At 42.8% G+C, this 24,774-nt stretch overlaps 1 protein-coding gene across 1 annotated transcript in view; it reads right to left on the bottom strand.

Moving 5' to 3' along the window:
* Positions 1-259: 259 nt before the first annotated feature.
* Positions 260-24,774, bottom strand: part of LOC126150288 (Down syndrome cell adhesion molecule-like protein Dscam2) — a 198,272-nt gene continuing 173,757 nt past the window's right edge. Inside the window, exons 6-8 of the mRNA XM_049915867.1 lie at positions 18,264-18,369; positions 8,855-9,021; positions 260-274 (exon numbers count right to left, since the gene is read on the bottom strand). Coding sequence (XP_049771824.1) covers positions 260-274; positions 8,855-9,021; positions 18,264-18,369 — 288 coding nt within the window. The remainder of the gene's footprint in view (positions 275-8,854; positions 9,022-18,263; positions 18,370-24,774) is intronic.

The following is a 24,774-nucleotide window of genomic DNA, read 5'->3' as shown; positions in this document are numbered from 1 at the left end:
TATGCCTAATATGAATCATGTTACTTTTATTTTATTTTTTAAAATTTTAATACCACTAGTAACACTATCCCCCCTCCTCCCCCCGTCCACCACCACTCGCCCAGTTCTTGAAAGAATCGAGCTCCCATGCATAAAACAGCTTCAAACGTCTGACTACTTCACAAATTCATTAATGGGTTAAATATTTGATGTTAAGAACGTGAAACCACTAAGGCTTAAATTGCAAAATGATAATTGTATTGGTTTTACTATTTTAGATTTAGTCAAATATAGACTATTGAAAAAGTCCAAAATAAAACTAGTACACAGTTTCTAAAGTTTAATATTTGCCTTGTTATATTAAACCTTTGATGTAAATTATACATTAAAATAGTATATGTCCACTGCATGTGACACTATAAATTGTCAAAATTCGCTCTAAAAGTTGTTTTTTATAATAAAATTGTTTTATATATACATTTTGTTTTTTTTTATTTTCATTTCTTCTGTAGTATAATGATGACGCACATGTGAGGGAGAGGGTGGGAGGGAGGAAGGGAGGGAAGCAGGGAGGGAGGGACGGAGAGAGAGACAGAAAAGAAATTACTACTTTGTATGAGAGGAATGCCTTTGTATAAGGAATGCAGTATTTGATGTATGAAACATATAAATGCGTGTCTATTCAACTGAGAGGCAAGAATATTACTCAGTTTTATGTAAGTAACGCATATTTTAACTTACGACCACTTTTGCAGATCAATTTGATATAATGTCAGAGGTAGCGTCCGGTTATCATTAAAGTGCAACTGCTCACAGAGGTCAAGTGTGGACTGTAATTATCGTATGGGAGCGAAAAATGGTAGATATTCTAATGTGTTTATGCAGGACCGATTTACAATGGAAAAAATAGTTGCAGTTCTGGCCACCAGGTGAAAATCTGGAGCTGTGAATGCAAGAAAGACTTAAATAAATGTTTCCATATGTAATGGATCAGGAACGGAACGTTGGCAAGAAAGGTCAAACGAGAGAGAAAAGCATAATGTTGATTTTATTATTAACCACAGTTTGCACAATTTTTTCAAAATAAGCACCGGTGACGTTGGCGATAAGCTGCATCAGTAAAACGATGTGATCAACAGTTGCTCGCAGCAGTTCTGGTGGAATCTGACACCCAAACCTCCAGATGTCAGACACTCAGATCGATGCCAAACGTTATGAGTCGATAGAGTATCAACCTAAACACCGATTTAGTTTTTGCTATGTGCTGCCATCCAGTAAAATGTGCGTAAACGGCAGTTAAAAAATAACATCACAACTTTGAAGCACAGGAAAAGCGTGAGGTCCTCGTGCCACATATTCCACCTTTGAACTCCAGTGATGACAATTTTTTTTAACTGTTTGCGCATGAAACTGTTATATGTAATTTTTGCTTCACTCACTTCTTCGTATACAACCACTACTGTGAAGCCTTTGTTCCTGAATGAATGACACTTTGTGTGTGTGTGTGTGTGTGTGTGTGTGTGTGTGTTTGTGTGTGTTTGCATTGATTTTTGAATGTTATGTACTTATAGCACTTATTACTGATCTTGTTTATTATTACTGCTAGTAGTTTTATTATGTGTATTATTATTATTATTATTATTATTATTATTACTATTCTTATAACCATTACTCCCATAAGTGTGATAAAATTGTTTCGTTATTTTTCTGTTCTGATTGTATATTCTGTGAAACTACAAACGTACTCTGTACATTTACTGCTTTCAAAGAAACGAAGCGAAAGCAGACTAAGAGAACATTGCTGTAAACTGCAAACAGCCCTTTTACATGTCTCAAACATGTTGTTTCACATGACACATTCACGCGTAATACAGTGTATGGTGTCACCGCCAGACACCACACTTGCTAGGTGGTAGCCTTTAAATCGGCCGCGGTCCGTTAGTATACGTCGGACCCGCGTGTCGCCACTATCAGTGATTGCAGACCGAGCGCCGCCACACGGCAGGTCTAGAGAGACTTCCTAGCACTCGACCCCAGTTCTACAGCCGACTTTGCTAGTGATGGTTCACTGACAAATTACGCTCTCATTTGCCGAGACGATAGTTAGCATAGCCTTCAGCTACGTCATTTGCTACGACCTAGCAAGGCGCCATTACCAGTTACTATTGATGCTGTAAAACATGTACGATCAAGAGCGGTGTTCACCAATTACGAATTAAAGTTAAGTATTCCAGTAGTTACGTACGTTCTTTGCTACTATAAATTCCTTGTCCTGTTCCAGACCTCACGCCAGCCTGCGTGAGCTCAAACGCGTGCCTTTCGGCTTCCTGTCATAGTGGATTGACTGTCTTGCCAATCCACAACACAGTGAACCAATGACCCTCGGTACGAGGATTCAACGCTCTACCAACTTCCCAACGGAAGCTGTACTTAACAAATACAGTTATGCTTCTCCCGTGCTCCGTATTTCCAATGCTACTTTTATTTAATGTTTACGCCTATTTTGCTGGATGACAGCAGACAGTACGAACTAAATCGGAGCTTCGGTTGACACTCTATCGCCATGCAATCTTTGGTAATGATCTGAGCGTCTGACATCTGGAGGTTTGGGTGTGAGCAACGTGTTGCTGGTACACTGGCCTTCATGTCAGGCAGAGACCGAACGTGTTCCTGGTAAACGTGTTCTTTTAAATATCCCCATAGTCAAAAGTCCCTGGGATTCAGATTACGTGATGTTCCATTCCATGAATCTGGAAAATCTTTGGTGGTAACACGTTTGTGAAAGGTTGCATCGAGCAGATCTTTCACTGGACTAGCGACATGAGCTGTTGCTCCATCTTGCACGGAAACAGTGGTCTCCACACAGCTGCGCTCTTCCAGAGGAGGAATTCATGTTGTATAACGAGGTCTCGATAACATGCAGATGTGACGCTACACGTGATTAGACCTCTAGATATATTCTTTTTAAAGAAGAATGGACCCAGAATAAAGATGCTTGTGAATGCACACCACTCAGTCACAAGTCACATACGGCGTGTGCAGTGGCTCTTCGTGCAAAACATGCGGTTTAACACTACCAGTAATTCATCAGTTCTGTGTAGTCACTGCACCCTTTAGTGTAAAATGTGCGCGGTCACTCCACAGAATACTGCCTGCCACACGTCATCAACTTCGATCCATACCAGAAATCGAAGAGCAAATTCAGAACGTTGCTGCGGGTCATGATGGTTCAGTTGCTGTACAGTCTGGATTTTGTACGGGTTCCAGCATAAAATAGACCGCAGAGCTTTCTGTATAGCTGACCCTGGGCTGGACGGTTCCCGTGACTCTGCACAAGCTCTAGCAGCACACGGAACACGTTCCCTCCCGTCCATAACTTCTGCTGGTATAGGACGCCTCACTCTTCCGGGTACCACACCAGTGTCACTTATATTTTCGAATTTCATCACCATCTTCATTAAACCATTTAATAACATTGGGCTCTCCTCACACATCTACATCTACATCTACATCTACATCCATTTTATCAGCACTGTAATTGTTGCCGTTCACATAAAATAATTTCGCTAAAAGCGCAAGCTCTATATTCTCGATAGCCTTACTGTCGACTCACGCTGTACGATAATTACATCCCGCACAGGACTTCAGTAAGTAGATGGACTTTAAATCTTGTGGTCGTGCGGTAGCGTTCTCGCTTCCCACGCCCGGGTTCCCGGGTTTGATTCCCGGCGGGGTCAGGGATTTTCTCTGCCTCGTAATGGCAGGGTGTTGTGTGATGTCCTTAGGTTAGTTAGGTTTAAGTAGTTTTAAGTTCTAGGGGACTGATGACCATAGATGTTAAGTCCCATAGTGCTCAGAGCCATTTTGAACCATGCACTTTAATTATAACGAGGTCGGGAGTAGGTGATGCTTCGTGATCAGCAAAGTTGCTTATTGCACAGCGAAGTACTGAAGAGTTCCAAGTGTGTTCCTCGAAGCAGGCACGAATTTATGGGTACGAGCTTTCCTGTTTTTCTCGGCGTGAGCTGTGGATTAGTGACCATGGACTTTAGAGCAGAGCGTGAGTCGTTAGCTTCCTGGATATGATGTATGGTAAATGTGACCAACTTTGCAATGGTTAATTCGTGACAGTAAATTATAGTTGTTTGCGTGCAAGTCTGAGGGTGATGATATTTGTTGTGACTCTTTCCCTACTGACTTTGAATTGCATTCCTGTTCTGTTGTGGCGGTTATGGCCGAGAGTTGCTAGTGGCCAGATGGAGGCGCACTGTCTCTCTTCTAGATAGCCCTACCATTAACTCACGTAATGGTTTGTGACATGACAGTGTGGGTGTCATAACAGAAACAAACAAGTTCCAGTACCAGAGTTACTCCTGGTGCCCGCAGTTGCAGCTAATTGTTACCCCAGCGTAAATCGGTTCTGCAGTAACGCATCAGCATATCTAGCAAGTTTCGCTGTCATACGATAATTACGGCACACACTGGACCTCCGTGAGTGGGTGCACTGTAATTATAACCATCCGGTATGCAATTCTTCGTAAATAATGGTTACCTTTTGTAAGATGGCAAGAACTATGCCCCTTACATGAAGTCATTACAGATCACCTAACTCACGTTGAGCGAAGAGTAGGGCTGAACAAAAACGATTGACAAGGCACAATGCATCTTGTAGAGGGTATAATATGGACGTATTGGAATAATTAATGTCGGGTGATGGTTTTAAAGTAATTCACATGCCATGAAAACTTTGTGGAAACGCGTCGATTTACTCGAAGCTACTTTACCCCACGGAAGTACTCAGAATTGATCGTGGCCGCCGGGGGAGCGGCTAAGGGAAGTGACAATAGGCAGCTTAGGGCGGCTCAAGCTCTGAGAAAGTGGTAACGGGGCGCGGCCTCCAGCCGCCTTAAGATGAGTGACAGTGAGTGGGTGGTTGACCCCGACTCCATGCTTGTGTACCGGGAAACAGATGGAGAACTTGTACACCTGTTGATAAATGTCTGTCGTCCCGTTTTCTGTGAAACGTGCGAGAAAGCCGCGCAAAGCTACGGTGGAGCGGTCAATAGAGGTCAAGATATGCGTGTCCGTGACTATAGCAACTTCACGCTGAATTCACGGTCCACAGAGTCTGAAGCAAATCAGGTGAAGAGCGACAGAATGAAATACGCCGGCCTCTGATGGGAACGTAGGACCAAGGAATTTGAAGTACTCTCCTGGGAGTCAGAATTCCGGAAAACTTGGTGTTGTGCAGACACTAACCTTGATGGGTGGCCTGGGAGGAGCTAAATAACAGAAGTTGAGAGGAAGGGAAATTTTCTCGGAATTTGTTCACGTCGCAGAGCAGGCATTGGTCGGCGCTGGGAAGCGACGCATAATTAACGCAACTTGCGCTGCAATTGGCGTAAGTGATTTTGCTGGAGGGGAAACCGAGGCGAAGAGCGGACTGTGAAAAGTCTCCGTAGAGGTCTTCCATTCCCAACTTGCCTAGAGTGTGGACGTGGCGTTCTTGACTCAGCTTGCCTGAGAAAGACTGAGCATCTCTGCAGTTTAGGACTTAGCAAATGGAATGATTGAGCTTGGAGATAGGAAGTTTCGGTTCAGCTACGTACTGAGCAAGATATAGCTAGGAGTGAATAGACGAGCGCAGCCTTGCAGCACCACGAGGTGGGCCGACGTCCGCACAACGAAGCCGCTCCGCCACGTGAATTCGGTGATATTGCGCCCGCTCCAGCCACTCATTAATTTGTTGGATCACGTCGGCAAAGTTTCCACGAGGCTTTCATGGACCGTGTATTGTAGAATTCTTCTTGCTCTTCGCATTACGCCTGGGTCAGTCGATAGGAATTACTTTTGATTTATCGCGTTTTATTCCGTGTAAACGCAATTTATTCCTACTGCCTGTTAGGATAGTCATGTAATGTGATGATTGAAGGTCGTGAGTTAAAATAAATCTGTGCTAATCGTCTGCATCTGTTTTCAATCAAGTAGTTGAAATCCCAAGTCACTTTCTTAATTAACTTTATGTTCAACATTTGCATCTGGTGTTCAATAGCTGAATATAACATCAATGTGCACCCCTTTTAATTAAAAGGGATCAGTTCTGAATCAATTAATGTCAACACTGCCACCGCAGTTAAATCAGGAGTCACAGGGCCTTATTACTTTCTTTGCGTTATCCGACATTGTGGCAGTTTTGCACTCTCTGTTGATCTGTTAGTCAGTTACCTGGGGTAAACACACACCAAAACCAGATAAGTGACGGTTGGGGTGTTACACTTTGAACTTGGCGACGTTTTCGCACTTATTTTTAATACTACACCAGAGGCATGTATGCGTAAGCAATTTTGTGTAAATCTCACGGAAATAATGTAACTTGACCCATTTTTTACACATCATTTTAATATCTGACTGCGACTGGCAGGAGAGGAGGGGAAGGGGTGGGGCATAAAGGACAACAGAGCTATTTCCAAAATTAGATTTCCGATTGGCTGCTCTGTACGAGGGAGGGAGGGAACGATGTTTTAAATTTACATCTAGCACAGTTCGGCTATTTCTGCCATCTTGGATGTTTCACTGGCTGTTTTATTTTTAATGCTTCGCTGTGATTGGTTAGAAATAGGGAGGGGGAGACTGGCTACTCACTGATAAAAATGATGCCACTCTTAAGAGTGATGACATACTATATTAATGACTCTGGCACGTGATGTCACAAAGGTAAACAAAGTGTGCTGGAAAGCTCATAGATATACTGCTTCACTCAATAACTATATGAAATACTGAAAAAGAAATTTCTGTTGCCCCTGGAAGTTTTTAGATAGGCAACCTGAAAACTCTGAATGGCTGATTGTTCTAGCCATTAAGTGATACAGATGACACACCAAGTACCCTTGTAAATACGATCCATGAATGAATAAAACAGCTACTACTATATTTGATTATTTCTACAATGGAATTATGTTACTCCGTGGCAGAGCATGTCTGTCATATTTGATATAAGACAATACATGCCAAAAATGTTCAAATGTGTGTGTGTGTATTCCTGAAGCACCAAACTGCTGAGGTCATCGGTCCCTAGTCTTACATACTACTTAAACTAACTTACGCTAAGAACAACACACACACCCATGCCCGAGGGAAGACTCGAACCTCCGGGGGGAGAGGCCGCGCAGGCCGTGACAGGACGCCTCAAACCGCGCGACCACTCAGCGCGAACATATGCCAAACAAGTGGATATTGCGCTAAATGAGACATAACGGCTCTACCACCTCGTAGGAACTGCACCACCTCCCGTTCGAAGAGGAACAGCAGGAAACAGGAAAGAACCAAACTGGAGCACGAAAAAACGCATCCAATGCGTGGGCAACAATCCTACTATCAGCGACTGAGGTCAAGGAAAAGTTTCCTCACAACGTCGCAGAAACTAGCAACCACTGATGAAGAAGCCAGGCTACAATTATGGAGGGCTGAGACATCCCACCCTCCTGGCTGGAAAATATTTTCAGGGTGGTCACGATGAGAATTGGCCAATCTGGAGGTCCTCGAATAGGCTGAGGTGAGGAGAGGGCAGATCACGGGTTAACCTGGCAAAATCGAGATACATTGAAGAAAACGAAACCCTATATGACTGCGGGGAAGAAAAGACTGTTCAACATACGCTTCAGTATCGACTGTGTCCAGTCGCCTGCGCAGCAGCAGGAAACGGAAAATGCATTGGAAGCGACCAAATTTTGGTCAAAGATTATGTAAAGTGTGTTGATCTGTCAACAATTTTATGAACTGTATTTTATGCACGTTTATGACAGGAGAATAACTAAAAGTACATTTGATAAAAATTGGGATTGCTGTTTCAGTTCAAATGGCTCTGAGCACTATGGGACTCAACATTTTAGGTCATAAGTCCCCTAGAACTTGGAACTACTTAAACCTAACTAACCTAAGAACATCACACACACCCATGCCCGAGGCAGGATTCGAACCTGCGACCGTAGCAGTCCCACGGTTCCGGACTGCAGCGCCAGAACCGCTAGACCACCGCGGCCGGCGCTGTTTCAGTGAGTTAATTGGCAGGGGCTGGGCGCGAACCAGTCGCAGTTGTTTTTCGGGCTCCATGTGCATGCTGTGTTGCCTCTGCAGTAGGTACTTGCGGAGTCTTGCCAGACAGCACAGTCGTCTGGAGTGGGAGAGAGCCAGGAATGGCGGAAGGGTTGGGAAAGTTCAAAAATGGCTCTGAGCACTATGGAAATTAACTTGTGAAGTCATCAGTCCCATAGAACTTAGAACTGCTTAAACCTGACTAACCTAAGGACATCACACACATCCATGCCCAATGCAGGATTCGAACCTGCGACCGTAGCGGTCGCGCGGGTCCAGACTGTAGCGCCTAGAACCTCTTGGCCACGTCGGGGAAGGGAAAGAGAGCCAAATAAGAAGCTCTTGCACCTGTTATCACCGCCCTCCCTATCAATGAAGAACACCATTACAACCGTCGGTAACTACTACTTTGTGCGTCCGCAGCTCGTGGTCGTGCGGTAGCGTTCTCGCTTCCCAAGCCGGGGTTCCCGGGTTCGATTCCCGGCGGGGTCAGGGATTTTCTCTGCCTCGTGATGACTGGGTGTTGTGTGATGTCCTTAGGTTAGTTAGGTTTAAGTGGTTCTAAGTTCTAGAGGACTGATGACCATAGATGTTAAGTCCCATAGTGCTCAGAGCCATTTTTACTACTTTGTGCACGTGCAACTATCGATGACAAGACAACTTGTCACGTGTGGGAGCAGGCAACTCCGTTCCCGACCGCTGGCATCAGTCATACGTGACTGTGGTATACTGCTACTACTACTACTACTGCTACTACTGCCGCTATCAGAGACTGGCGTCTTACCTCGACTCTGCGCTGCCCGGGCTCGGCGGAGGAGCGCAGCGGCTGCCCGTCCAGCAGCCACGACACGGAGGGCAGCGGCGAGCCGGCGGCCTCGCACTCGGCCGACCACGCGGCGCCCGGCTGCAGCGTCGCCCCGCCGAACGCAGACAGCAGCGCCGGCGACGAGTCTGCGGGCAAAAGCGCACTCAGCGCTCGTGCTCTGCCGGGGGCCGCACCTACATCTACAACGAGTCCTTTTAAGGGGCTCCGGAACGCCCTATACTTGCAATGTTAAAATAACGCTTATAAATTACATCTTTCCTCACAAACTATTTGAGGTAGGAAGTTGAACTTCATACAGATTATTTATTGGAATATGCGCTACAACTTAACACAGGGATTTTACAAAATTTTAGTTCAGTTATTAAAGATGATTTTTTTAAAATTGTAATGAAAATTCACAACATTTTTTTGCAATTTTTTATTTATATATTCAGAAATATACAGTTTTTTGGAAAAAGGCTGTGTTAAATTATGCAGAAGGTACTGTGTAACATTTACTGAAAGTTTGAAACAAATATGTTTGGAAGATCCTTAGAAAACATGTAATTAGCATGAGAAAATAAAAGTTTTGGGAATCGAGCGACAAAGATTGGATTAACTTTTTAGTGCATTCCAGGTCCATAGGATGGATTATCTTCATCCTCTGCAAACTCCTCCTCCAGCTTCCTCTTGTTCCTCCTCCTGTTTACTCTTGCTTGTACTTCTAGACTCTTTACAGCCCTGTCTGCAGCCCGAAGGCGTTCCTTGTCTAAAGCAAGCATCGCTCGTACCATGTTAGAACCTATCTTCTTTCCCATATTTCTGAATACCTTGCACCTTACAATGTTGCCATCCTTCAGAGGATTTCTAATAACTTTACTTTTACTCATTATTATACTTCAACAAAACAGAGACTCAAGAAACATAATTAATTACGAATATTTTCGAGATAACGACAGAGTAAATAAACATGAAACAATCGACAATCACACCAGCGATATATATTGAACCATCACAGGTTAGCCACAACACATACTTTCTCTCACATCACTAAAATGTACCTGATGAACACGGACGTTAATAATAACACCATTTGACAGCAGTTTAACAGCGTCACAGTGGGTCACGCCCATGTAGAACACATTTAAAAAAAAAATTTAAAAATAGTTGTAGTCTTCGGAATTGAATAAATTATATATCTATTAAAAGGTAATAGTCTGCAGATTCAGAAAACGCAAAAAAGTAAAAATTGAACTTTTCATGATTTTGAGCCTTTCCGGAGCCCCTTAAGTAAAACAAGATATTATTATTTACAGGAAAAGTTACAAAATGGTCGCTGTCGCACATCTCCAACAGGAAAGGAAGGATCGATAGGTAAGGCACCTCAAATAATCATTCAGCGGTAAACAGACGAGTAAGTTCATGAGAGACATGTTCCACAAGTTTCCATCTAACGAGGGAAGTAGTACAGCTCGAATACACTATGTCATCAAAAGTCCGGACACCTAGCTGAAAATGACTTTCAAGTTCGTGGCACCCTCCATCGGTAATGCCGGAATTCAGTGTCTTAGCCTTGATGACAGCTTCCACTCTCGCAGGCATACATTGACTCAGGTGCTGGAAGTTTGTTGGGGAATGGCACCCATTCGTCATGGAGTGCTGCACTGAGGAGGGGTATCGATGTCGGTCGGTGAGGCCTGGCACGAAGACGGCATTCCAAAACGTCCCAAAGGTGATGTATAGGATTCGTGTCAAGGCTCTGTGCAGGCCAGTCCATTACAGGGATGTTATTGTTGTGTAACTACTCCGCCACAGGCCGTGCGTTATGAACAGGTGCTAGATCGTGTTGAAAGATGCAATTGCCATCCCCCAATTGCTCTTGAACAGTGGTAAGCAAAAAATTGCTTAAAACACCAGTGTAGCCTGTGCTTTGATACTGACACACAAAACAACAAGGGGAACAAACCCCCTACATGAAAAACACGACCACACCATAACTCCACCGCCTCCGAATTTTACTGTTGGCACTACACACGCTGGCAGATTACGTTCACCGGACATTCGCCGTACCCACACCCTACCATCGGATCGCCGCATTGCGTACCGTGATTCCTCACTCCGCACAACGTTTTTACACTGTTCAGTGCTCCAATTTTTACGCCCTTTACACCAAGTAAGGCCTTGTCTGGCATTTACCGGCGTGTTGTGTTGATTATGAGCAGCCGCTCGACCATGAAACCCAAGTTTTCTTACCTCCCGCATAACTGTCAGACTACTTGCAGTGGATCCTGACGCAGTCTGTAATTCCTGTGTGATGGTCTGGATAGATGTCTGCCTATTACACATTACGACCCTCTTCAACTGTCGGCGGTGGCTGTCAGTCGACAGACGAGGTCGGCCTGTACGCTTTTGTGCTGTACTTGTCCCTTCACACTTCCACTTCACTATCACATCAGAAACAGTGGAACTAGGGATGTTTAGGAGTGTGGAAATCTCGCGTACAGTCGTATGACACAAGTGACACCCAATCACCTCACGACATTCGAAGCACACGAGTTCTGCGGAACGCTCCATTCTGCTCTCTCACGATGTCTTATGACTACTGAGGTCGCTGATATGGAGTATCTAGCAGTAGGTGGCAGTACAATGCACCTAATATAAAAAAAATGAATGTTTTTGGGCGTGTCCGCATACTTTTGATCACATAGTGTACATAGGCTGCATGCTGGGGCTGTAGGTACAGACATCACAATAATTGGTACCTGAATGTGTACCGACATCAGTGTGTTAGTTGTTTCTTCTCTGCGTCAAGCGGTCTGACAAAAAGAATTACTAACTTTGCTTTCCTGCACGGTCGTTATTGTACCATGAGGTGGACTACGCCTGTCAGTATAGACTAACGTTTTATGCTCACCTACCCACACCTCAATAACCAACCTGCTACCCAGGACAGGATAAACGTTAATGGCTTGTTGTGGCACCTGTACTTCGAGGTACTTCTAAAAACATACTTCTTCGTAATAGCTGTAATTATTAGTGTCCAAATGAAGCAAACATTGAAGTCATGTTGTTCAGTGCACTGTCCTTGCTCATCAACAGATATTTCTTCACTTATACCCCTAACGCCCTGAATATACTGTGTATTCGTTCAACGTGGCAAAGGCAACAATACATCATGAAGTAGAAATACATTACAACAATACATCACAAAGTAAAAAAAAAAGGACACAAATCATAATAAAGCAGATAATATATGAGAGAAACGTAGTAAGTAGAAAGGAAAATACACTATACAGGTAGCAAACAGCGCATCTGAACTGAAAATCACGAAACCACATGAATGTAAAATAATTATTTTTTTTAAAAAAAAGAAAAAAACAGGTCTGTTGATAAGTAACATAAACACTGGACACACTACAGCCAAACAGCATGCTGAAGATCACTCTGCCACTGGAGGGATTCTCCGGAGACACAGTGGATGTCTTTAATTCCTCCTCCTTTGAAATTATAAATTACACAATTTAAAATGTCAACCATAGTTTGAATTTCATCATATTCACAGAAAGAATCATTTGCAAGATCCCACTTTCTCATTAAGCTTTTACAGCGACCATTTCAGATTTTGTTCTGTGTAATCTTGTACAGAGTCTTCCTGGACGATCAAGAGCAGGAATGTGTTTGGCCACGTCAGCAATAAGGAATCCACTTTGTATAATTGCAAAATAAAGAACAATCGCTGTGAGTCAGAATCTTGACTTCATTTCTCTGCACGATACATTTCGAGGTATGTGGGCTCATGTTCAGGTGCTTTAACAGTCTACATAACTTTTTTCCTTTTTCACATATTTGTGTTAATTCTGGCCTTGGAAAGACTACAATGGTGTATTACAAAGTGGCACGTTGTGAATATACGTTAACAAAACGAAGACAAATCGAAAAATAACTTACTGTTTCCAGCGTTTCCCTAGTGTGCTTCAAAACCATGTGTCCAACAGTGGAAATAGTAAGGTATTTTTCGATTTGGCTTAATTTTGGTATCTTATATTCACAACGTGGCACTTCGTAATATACCACTGTAATTATGCCAGGACCAGAATTAACCCAGATCTGAGAAAAACAAGGAAATGATTTAGACTGTTAAAGCAACTGAAGATGAGAGGTCAGGGCACGAGATGCGTTGTGCATTGAAACAAAATCACGGTTGTGGCCGAAGGCGGTTGTTATTTATTTTAGGAAAGTAATACGGTAAGGAAGAAACACTGACTATTATGGATAAAAGTGAACGGTGTACAGGGTGTCTTTCCCAAGAATCGCCAGGTGCATTTTGTGTGGTGTTTCGGCAGGTATTTGCAGTTTTCTTTTTACGGAGTGCAGCGGGAGTAAGCCCAAACAGACACTGCTGGTCAGGTCTTTCGTCCGACGCCCAGGATCGACGGAACGCACCGCTTAAATCGGGATTTTATGTGCCCATTCGACAGAGTGGTCCCATGTCATTCTAATTCAATATTCCTTTTATCGATGCGTTGTAGTGTTTCGAGAATTTCTCCGTAAATTCTAGAACCACTCGGCCTCTTACCATCTTGAACACACGATATTTTATATGTGAGAGTGGGATGCTAGAATCCTGCCTACTGCATGTCACATGTTTGTGTGCGCAGGTGTGAAATCAGTCGCGAGCAGAAGGTAGGCGCGGTGGACAAACAGCACCGACAAGTTCTTGACGGGCGATCCACGGAAGTTCTAGTGAAAGTATGTGGAAGAACCGTGGAACTTCTAGGTTATTCTGTGCTAATCGTATCAGTGACCACTGTTATAAATAACAAGAACAATTGATATTCTGATGTCTGAAAAAAACTCTTATCTTGGACTTGCTGGAGACAAGGAGTATTTTACGATTTGTTTGTAATAGAATTATGGTTGTTAAGCCAACTCTTTGCTGCATGTACTTAAATCTGTTTCTAGTGTGAGACGATACGAGTGACTTACAAGAAGTCTAATGTTTATGTGCAAAGTGTGAATTTTGTTCTTTATGAAGCTCAAATATACCGATAGTTATTGAAAAGTATTCTTCGAGTACCTAATTATTCCGCAAGTAGAGAGGTAGTCTTTAAGGTTCCTGTAACGAGCATCATTCTTCGGAGAAGAAGTTTGTAGAGATTCCTGAAGCGGGCTGTCCAGAGAAGAAAATCGGCTGTGTACAACAAGTAAGTCGACTAGTATAAGAGAAATGAGAAGGTTGCAATCCAACTTCACACATTCTTGTCTTCAAAAACGTTAGAGTGTGTTGCCAGAGACAGTAAAACTCGCAAGAATAACCACTACTCCTGCAGCGATAACACTGCCCTGGCCCACGCTGACTGCTGCCGCCATGCAAAACTGCTGCTTAGTCCCTGCTGGTTTACTGGTTATTCATTGTGTTTTACTGACCCTGCTAATACATACCGTCGAAAACAGTACAGCACTGGATTAATTTAGGACTGCTCTGTCGAATAGGCAAGTAAAATTTCGGTTTAAAAATGATTTTCTCTGTAGTGGAAAACAAATCAACGCTTTCCATCAAAACTGGGTAGCATTCGCTTGTGCTGTCTCCAGCTACATATCGCAAGAACGAAGCTGCAAATAACTGCTGAAACGCCAGAGAAATTGCGAGTGACGACCCAAAGGAGAAACACTCGGTGTACGAGTTGAAGAGTTGCGAAGTTTGTGACTCGAATAACTAAAATTGAATAAAAAGGACTTTGGCAGTCGTAAATTAGAGTTTCTGAATTTTCCTTCAGTAAAATGAGATGTATGCTAGGTTAACTCATGAAACGTACCAGTATATGGTCGTCAGGATGAGTATGACATGAAGTGTTGACCTCATGTGTCAGGCTGCCACATTCATAGGCTTATATAGATTTGTACCCCAACCCGACCAGATGTTGGATAGACGGGAAATGAAGATTAAATGACAAATTTTGTAATAGTCATTTTAGAATTTAATATGTTTTACTGATTAATATTGCGATATTAATTTCGTTTCCATCTCAGCAGGCATACAAAATCTCTGCGCTGGTTTGACTGTTACTAATCGATACTTGAACATAACACACAACCAATTCTCATTAGCCTATGTAATTCCAGAATACCTTTTTCAGTTTCTATACTAGAAATTAATGGCCATGTAAAGCTTTATCTTGGAATGTTAGAGGAACGAATTAATGCGTAACTGGATGAGGCCAATCGGTATACAACGACCAAGTGTTTGATTGTAATGCATACATTTTCTGTTTGTAATAATGGATGGCATTAGCAGTGATTGTCAGAAATATACAGGGTGAGTCACTAACTATTGCCACCAAGAATAACTCCGAAAGAATCATAAGAGCTGAAAAGTTAGTGTGACAAAAGTTGCATGGGACAACGGCGGCCATAATGTGATGTTGGTTTTTTGTTGCTAGGTGTGGTCGCGTCACAGGTATGAAGGTCAACTTTGTTTTTTTAAATGGGATGCTACAGTTTGGTACTTATTTTCTGATAGTGGCTATCGAGACGAATACAGTGATGTGTAACAGTAAGGTATTTGAAGGTCAAAAAGGTGGTATGAACGTCCATTTACTGAAGGTGTTTGAAGTGACGGCCATTGGTATCAATGCAGTGCTGCAATCTCCTTATCATGGATTGAGTGGTATTCCTTATCACTTCCGCACTTATCGAAGCACATGCTCTGACAATTCTCTATCGCATATCTTCAGGTGTAGTTTATTTATTTTTTATTTAGCGTATGGCTATACATGCAACATTAATACATCAAGTGTTAGACATTAAAATCTTATAACAATCATGAATATAATTTATGTTTATATTGGTCAGTTAAAAGGTTATATCGAGGTTTGAGGTCCATTCTAGCGCCGATGGGGATGCCTCCAGGAAGTCGGACCAGTTCCCTGTATATGCTCGCAAGGAGCATTCACCATGGATGTGTTGGATCGTCTGTCTAGGGGCACCGCAGTCGCATTCTGGTGACATCGCTCTTCCCCAGGTGTACTTGAAACATCTTTATAAACAATGTTTTTTACGAATCCCCACAAGAAAAAATCCAGAGGCACCAAGTCTGGCGAGTGAGCCGTCCATGACACACCTCCTGCGTGTCCAATCCAACGATTTGGGAATTGTCTCTGCAACTCATTTCTAGCCATCAGCGAAAAATGTGCCGGACACCCATCATGTTGATACCACATTCTGTTCGTTGTTCCTAAAAGTATTTCTTCCAGTAACAGACCTGATATTTCTTTCAGGAATGTGGGGTACTTTCTACCATTAAGATTTCCTTCGATGAAATAGGGTCCTATAATTCAGTCCTCCAGAATCCCAAAAAAATGGTTCAAATGGCTCTGAGCACTATGGGACTTAACATCTGTGGTCATCAGTCCCCTAGAACTTAGAACTACTTAAACTTAACTAACCTAAGGACATCACATACATCCATGCCCGAGGCAGTATTCGAACCTGCGACCGTAGCAGTCGCGCGGTTCCGGACTGAGCGCCTAGAACCGCGAGACCACCGCGGCCGACTCCAGAATCCCACACCATACATTCACCGACCAGGGTTTTTGGTGTGCAACTTGCCGCAGCCAACATGGATTTTCAGTTGCCGAATAATGCATGTTATGCAAATTAACATTTGCATGGTTCGAGAATGTAGCCTCGTCAGTACAGAAAATCAAATTAATAAATGTGTCATCCCGCTGAACCTGGAGTTGAGCCCGCCTGCAGAATTCGGTGTGACGCATGCAGTCCGTACCAGTTAATTCTTGGCGGACACTGATATGGTAAGTATGATATTTATGGCAATGCAGAATATGAACAAGACTACTCTGACTCATGCCAGATTCCCTTGTGATTTCACGCGAACTAACACAAGGATCTCGAACCACAGTAGGAAGAGTACCAATCTCCGTTTCCTCGTCAGTAACTTTTCTTTGCCGGATATTTTTCCGATGCATTAAAGATCTAGTTGTTCTCAATTTATCAAACACACATTTAAATGTTCGATGAGTAGGGTGAGTACGTTGAGGATATATTTCAGCGTATAAGTCTCTAGCTTTCACTGAATTTCGTTGGCATTCTCCATAAATGAGAAGCATATCGACTTGTTCTTCGAAGGAGTACATCATTCACATTCTCTTGATTCGAGGGTACTAGTCTTAGCATTCCTGTATTGCCAAACAGTAGAATGGTGTTTACATGTCAATGGCACGTTAGATGGATACGCCGTATTCGTCGAATATTTACTATCTGCACGATATGCGAGAGGGAATTGTCAGAGCATGTGCTTCGATAAGTGCGGAAGTGATAAGGAGTATCACTCAATCTATGATAAGAAGATTGCAGCACTGTATTGATACCAATAGCCATCACTTCAAACACCTTCTGTAAATGGACGTTCATACCACCTCTTTGACCTTCACTGACCTTCAAAGACCTTACTGTTACACATCATTGCATTCGCCTCGATAGCTGCTATCAGAAAATAGGTACCAAACTATAGTATGCCACTTAAAAAAACAAAGTTGACCTTAATATCTCTGACGCGACCCCACCTAGCAACAAAATCCCAACGTCATATTGTGGTCCCCGTTGTCCCATGCAACATTTGTCCCACAAGCTTTTCAGCTCCTATCATACTTTCGGAGTTATTTTAGGTGGCAATAGTTAGTGACCCACCCCGTACAACATTATGAGAAATGGCGAATCAGTCATCAGCATCTCAGTTTTCTGACACATGTGAGCCAGTTATGTTACAGTCTTAATCATTAAATATGTGATTGGAAAGAGAACATCGTGTCAACCCGAATTTATTGAAATTTCTCTTAGTACTAACAAATCATGCGACACTGTCAAGAATTCAGCAAGTAGCAGCAAATTTTAATGGAGTAGATACTCACAAAATTATTTTACAGATACTGCAGCATCGGAGATCGCCGGAAACAAAGGTGAGTATTTGCTAATTAACTGTTGCCCCATGTTATTTTTCACTCTTTAAACTAAGCTACGACAAATTTACTTCATTGTTCAATCCGAGGTACTCCACTTTCAAGGGCTGTGTTGTCTGAGGGACGTGGAAACACTACCGCTCTTCTTTCCTTTGAACAAAGTCGTAATTCCCTAGTACCTGTCCTCAGCTTTTCCAAAAGTCACTTTGTCATGTCTGCTATACTAGCTAGTGAGTCGTATGGCGTTTCCTCCAAGGGCAGCCATGTCAACTGAGAAATTTTATTCGTCATGATGTCGAATCTGTTTTTATAATAGACCCTACATGAATAACAGTCGGAGACCGGCAGTGTTCCACGGACAACAGTGAGCCAAGGGCCGACCCCAGCAGGCGGCGCTGCCTGCAGGTACTCACCGCCCAGCCTGACCTCGGCCGTGCCCTGGGCTGCCTCCTCGTTGTTGGACACCACGCACTGGTACATCCCACGATCTGACATCTCTACGCGTTCTATAAGGAGAGTCTGAAAACAATAGGACAGAACTACAGTACCACAGGTATAAAAAGATTCCATTATCAAAACAACAGGTATCAAAACGATACACAGGCAAGCACCATTTCCATTTCTTAGCATACGTCACGTCTGTAAAATGATGTAAACTGAAACAAATGATAAGAGCCTGATGTGAAAATTGACAGTTACCCCTCATAAATGAATTTAATGTAATGTGCGCAAATAAAAAAGGAGCACCCGATATCATTAGATGATCGAAGGTCAGTTTCACTCTAGAATTATTTAAGGTGTAACGATACCTTAAGGGGCTCCGGAACGCCCTATACTTGCAATGTTAAAATAACGCTTATAAATTACATCCTTCCTCACAAAGTATTTGGGGTAGGAAGTTGAACTTCTTACAGATTATTTATTGGAATATGGGCTACAACTTAACACAGGGATTTTACAAAATTTTAGTTCAGTTATTAAAGATGATTTTTTTCAATTGTAATGAAAATTCACAACATTTTTTTGCAATTTTTTATTTATATATTCAAAAATATACAGTTTTTTGGAAGTGGCTGTGTTAAATTATGCAGAAGGTACTGTGTAACATTTACTGAAAGTTTGAAACAAATATGTTTGGAAAATCCTTAGAAAACATGTAATTAGTATGAGAAAATAAAAGTTTTGGGAATCGAGCGACAAAGATTGGATTAACTTTTTAGTGCATTCCAGGTCCATAGGATGGATTATCTTCATCCTCTGCAAACTCCTCCTCCAGCTTCCTCTTGTTCCTCCTCCTGTTTACTCTTGCTTGTATTTCTAGACTCTTTACAGCCCTGTCTGCAGCCCGAAGGCGTTCCTTGTCTAAAGCAAGCATCGCTCGTACCATGTTAGAACCTATCTTCATTCCCATATTTCTAAATACCTTGCACCTTACAATGTTGCCATCATTGAAAGTCACAACAGCATCATACACACCAAAGTGAAGTGTTTCTATTCCAACAAATACAGTCTTGGGGATTCTCGACCATATAACACTATTTACACTTTCATTGGGGTTTTGAGTTTTTCCGTGAATACACTTTTTCAACAGTTCAGGTGCTGCTAAGTCTCTGAAAATAGGTTTTATCACCTCCATTATTGCATGAGGCAGACTATGCTTATGAGTGTACACTTCACCAGTTAGCAATCCTTTGTTATATTTACACCAACTGTCTTCTTCTTTGGGACACAAGTTATGTTGGGGATTTTCATCGGTTGAAGAAGTATGAAAAAAAAAAAAAGAGCCCAAACAGCCTTCTTCATTTCGTCGACACTTTGTGTATTTTGCCTAATAGCCATTCCATAATAGTTCTGTATTTTGTCAATTACACTGTCAGTTAACCTTCCCTTCCCATCCAACCCTTTACCATCACTGAGTTTTTGTTTTTTGTACGAAGCTTTCAGTCGCCGAAGTCTTGTTCCCATTCGCTTCTGTACGTGTCCAATACACTCAAATTTCTGCACTACAACATCATCACCATAGGGCTTCAGTCCTTGAACATGTTTGAAACATTTAGAATCACCGTCACCAAGGTAATTAACATATCGCACAGCGCCACAGTGGGTCACGCCCATGTAGAACACATTTCAAAAAAAAATTTAAAAATAGTTGTAGTCTTCGGAATTTAATAAATTATATATCTATTAAAAGGTAATAGTCTGCAGATTCAGAAAACGCAAAAAAGTACAAAATGAACTTCATGATTTTGAGCCTTTGCGGAGCCCCTTAAATCCACTCTAAAGGAAGGAGACATCCAAATCAGGATGACTGCATCTGGTCACTGAACAGAAGGGCACACTGTGCAGTGTAATACTTGGTGACTCGCTACTCTGGACAAAACGATTGAATCCATGCCTGAATATTATGATACTATGTTGAAAGCCACAGAAAACTACAGATAAGGTTTTCAACTGTTGTAATTCACTCCCAGAGGGGTGGCTGATTTAAAAACTCACGGAAATTATTATTGGCTACACAATTATTCTTGACTACATGTTTTACAACTGTGTGAAGTGTTCTTTTAGTAGCATTTACGGTACATCTACATCTATATCTACGTAGACAGTCCCCAAGCCACCGCACGGTGTGTGGCGAAGGGTACCTTGTACCACTACTAGTTACTTCCTCTCCTGTTCCACTCGCAAATAGAGCAAGGGAAGAATGGCTGTTTGTATGCCTCCATATGAGCCCCAATTTCTTGTGTCTTATCTTCATGGTCGTTACACACAATGTATGTTTGTGGCAGTAGAATCATTCAGCAGTCAGTTTCAGATGCCGATTCTCTAAATTTTCTTAATAGTGTTCCCCAAAAAACAATGTCGCCTTCCGTCCAGTGATTCCCATTTGAGTTCCAAAAGCATCTCCGTAACAATTACCTGATGTTCGAATCTACCAGTAACAAATCTAGCAGCCTGCCTCTGAATCACTTCGATGTTCTCTTTCAATCCGACCTGCTACGAATCCCCAACACTCGGGCAGTATTCAAGAATAGGTCACACCAACGTCCTACATGCGGTATCTTTTCAGATGAACCACCATGTAAGTAACACATTGGTGCTAGCAACTTACAGGCGTACGAGAAGATCCTACCTCAGCCTCTGCCAAAAATATCTTGGAACAGAGTTCACTTACAGTCGACATCTTTCAACTGTCACGTAATTACTCTGTCAACAAATATTGTACTCTCTGTTCAATTTTCGATTTCTCCTATTTTCCTCTTCTAGGTCACAGCTTTATGTCAAGTTTTTTTGTGGTGGCTTCGTGATCGGGTGTGGACAACGGCGATTTATGACGGTCAGGTTTCTTTTTCTGTGAGGTAATGTGCGTTAAGAACTTCGGTCGTTGGTGGAAAGAAGAGTGGGACCAAAGACATTCCAGGGGCAGTGCTGTTCCAACTCAGTTGATTTGGCACTCCCCAAACATAGGCCGCAACTTCTGCATCCCACTTCGCCTTTCTCCGGCTTTTTCAAACTCCGTTACCGAATCAACTGCCACCGATGGAAACGGAAATGAGCGTTTGGCGTCATTGGCTGGGAGGCCACTTACGGAGCAGTTCCTGCTGCGTTGGTGCAGGTCTTATTACATTCGACGTCACATTGGGCGACCTTCGCGCCAGATGGGAATGAAATGATGATGAAAACACAACACCCCGCCCCTGAGCGGAGAAAGAAAGAGAAAGAATCTGATACCATCTGTTTTATCACTTTTGACAAGAAGTCGCTTAGGAAATCTGCGACCATCTTTAGCAATGAATGTAAACGCGCTAGTCTTCGTCACCAGCATAATTTTTATTTTTCATCTCATCATTATATTCAGAACAAAATAGGAGTCGAAAGGGTGCTGCATTTTGTTTCTGACAGGTCTGATTGTTTCAGAATGGGTCCAACGCATCGTTTTCGACAGATCTAATTGTTCGCAATATACTAGGAGGCCACATGGTACTGCATCCTTTTTTTTTCTTTCCTTGACCGATCTGATTATGGGGTTATCTTGAAACGTGTAATGATGAGAAGATGAATAAAAATTATATTCGTGACCAAGGCTAGTATATTTCCATTGGACAGCATCTGACTACAAGGTCAATAGCCATAATGTGGATTATGTCAGATCCTACAAATATTTTCGGGTGGTGCTAAGAAGCTATATGAAATGGACCAAACACATGAAATCTGTAGTGAAGTAGCTGAATAGAGAACTTATGTTTGCTGGATGGGGCATAAGAAAGTGTGGTGCGTTGTCAAAGAAGATCGCATATACGACGCCAGTGCAGGTAATCCTAGCATACTGCTTCAGTCCTCAGAGTCTTTATCTAGTTGGACGATAGCAAAAATCGAGCGAATTCAGAGACGCTCTTGTAGGATCGTAGCACTTTGTTATTGCCTATACGAAAGTGCAACAGACATGCCAAGGGAACTTAAATGGGAATCTCTGGAAGAAAAGAAGCGAAGTTTAAGTGAAACTCTGTTGGATAAACGTAGAGGAGCAGTATTCGAGAAGCGTGCGGCAGTTCTGCTGCAACCACCAGGTGTCTCGCGTTGTGGGCACGACGATGAGAGACACTAGAGCGCGTACCGACGTATGTAGGCAGCCATTTTTACCTCTCTAAATACACGAAAAAAATCGGAAATAAATTTGGAGTTACTGATACGAAGTACCCCCCGGCGGTGCTGTACAATGGCATGAGCAGTAAATACACACACAGACTACCCAAAACACCTGAAAAGCTCTTGTGTTTCGTGGCAGACAAACGGATAAACGGAGGGCAAGTATTAAGTAGTGACTTAGAAGAGTTTCAAAAAAAAAAAGAAAGTAATTTATTTACGAAAGGGATACATTGAGCAGAAACTCTTGGACAAGAATTAAGAAGATTAACCCAGTAAACAGTATCAATCAAGTGAAGAAGAACTGACAGAAATTTGCAAGATATCTGTGAACGCTTCGAGCATGATGTCGGAACTTTAGTAAGGTTTGTGGTGCTCCATAGACGTCTATGAAACGAAAGTGTACCTTAATACAGTGGGGACAGAGCAAATGTTGTCAAGAAGCGACCATTCTGCGAGACTGGGAAACACAGTGATCGAAGTTATGTTAGTCGTTAGCTTCGCATTGTGTACTGAAGCTCAACCATGGCACAGTGCGCTTGGAGAAGAAAACGTCTCACCTGCTCCGTTATAATAACATGACCCAATGAAAGAAACCGTACAAAATAAAACACTTTTTGTGGATACCAGTTAGCGGGTTCGTACACTGCCCTAACAGTGCACCGCGTGAGCGTTTCTTCCAACCACACTCCTGCCCCTAGATCAGCGGTCAGTTACGGTTAAGTGCAAGATCAAGGAAGTAACTGACTTATCACCTTCAAGTAGCAGGGAGTCGAGGTAAACCCGGAGTATTGGCTAAGCGTGGTTGCAATTCAGGACGGCGAGCACTTAATAAAAGCACAGAACTTGGCCAGACTTGCCTGGTAGCCATTTTAGTGAATTTGTTTTTAAGTGCTAGATTCAGCTAACGCAAATGTTTTATGTGTGTAGAGCCGCATCATAGTGTAAAATAACTATCTGGGTTAACAAAACCAAAGTTTTGGTTACAGTTGGAAGGCCTTTCTCTGGACCTGCTGCTGAACTGATCCGTCGAGGGTCCTGTAAGATTTCGTCACGGTCTCTCAAGTGGGCATGACAGTACATGTAAGAGATGCTCTCAATACAACACGTGTTCTTACAAAATGTGGCCAATGCCTGTAACCCCAAACTGATCAGTACAGCGATGGTCACAAATAAGTATAACAAATGACAACCACGACATGGATAAAATGCGATCAGTTTTACGGAGTAGAGACATTAATTACGAAGATACGTGTAGCAAGGGCTATGGTATTTCCAGTTGTGTTATACAGATGTGAGACCTGAACCATAAGAAAGGCTGAACGACGCAAAACAAGCAGCTTTGAACTGTGGTGTTGGAGGGAACTCCTCAGAGTCTATGGACCGCAAGAGAATAAACAGGTCTGTATTAGAGCAAACGAAACCAGACTGCTGCTTGAAAGATCTGGTACTGAAACGAAAACTGAAGTACTGTGAGCACATCATGAAGGAACGTGATCCGCTGGAAAAGACGTTAATACTTGTGAATACCGAACGCACAAGGAGAACAGGGCGGGAAAAGTTGAGATGGTTCTCGGTGGCTTCACAGAGTAATGTATTCAAACCTGGAAAGTATGCGGTAGAAAGGGTATGGTAGAAGAAACTGGCGTGGTTTAGTTCATAGGGTCGGAATCGACTAAACAAATGGAGAGGCAGAGAGAGAGAGAGACAGAGAAAGAGAGAGAGAGAGAGAGAGAGAGAGAGCGAGAGGCAGGGACTAGACAGATGCTGTGCTCACAGTTGGTGGGTACAAGGGGGATGTAAGTGTGGAGCAGTATACATCGGTGAAATTGGGACGCCAGTAGCAAAGTACATCCGGGAGCACAGGCTATGCATTGGAATCAGGTAGAAAAAGATATGGGTTGTGGGTGAATACGAGAAAGTCGGCAGCGAGATGACAAAATTCGGCAAAACTTGTGTACATGCAAAGCAGTCATATACGGTGAAGTACAAGATGGAGGAGCTTACTGACATATTGAAATACCCGTCCTGGGTTATTACAGGATTGCGCCGTCGTGGCAGCCAGCCAACAGTGCCCTAGAGTTCGCAATATCAACAAGACACACCCGCGGTGCCGTCCAGAAACTGCCGCTGCTGCCTGAGGAAAACATGGTCGACACCTGCCAGTCGTGACAAATACTGAATGGGGAAACAGACCACAGTAGATTCCCACTACTTTCAACACCGGAAACCAATTCAATAGAGCCTCCAAATCCTTCCACCGTACGTCATCTAAGCATTTTT

This window comes from Schistocerca cancellata, chromosome 2 (assembly GCF_023864275.1).
Source record: "Schistocerca cancellata isolate TAMUIC-IGC-003103 chromosome 2, iqSchCanc2.1, whole genome shotgun sequence".
Lineage (NCBI taxonomy): Eukaryota > Metazoa > Arthropoda > Insecta > Orthoptera > Acrididae > Schistocerca > Schistocerca cancellata.
The sequence above is the reverse complement of the archived record's forward strand: the minus strand, read 5'-3'. Positions and strand labels throughout refer to the sequence as shown.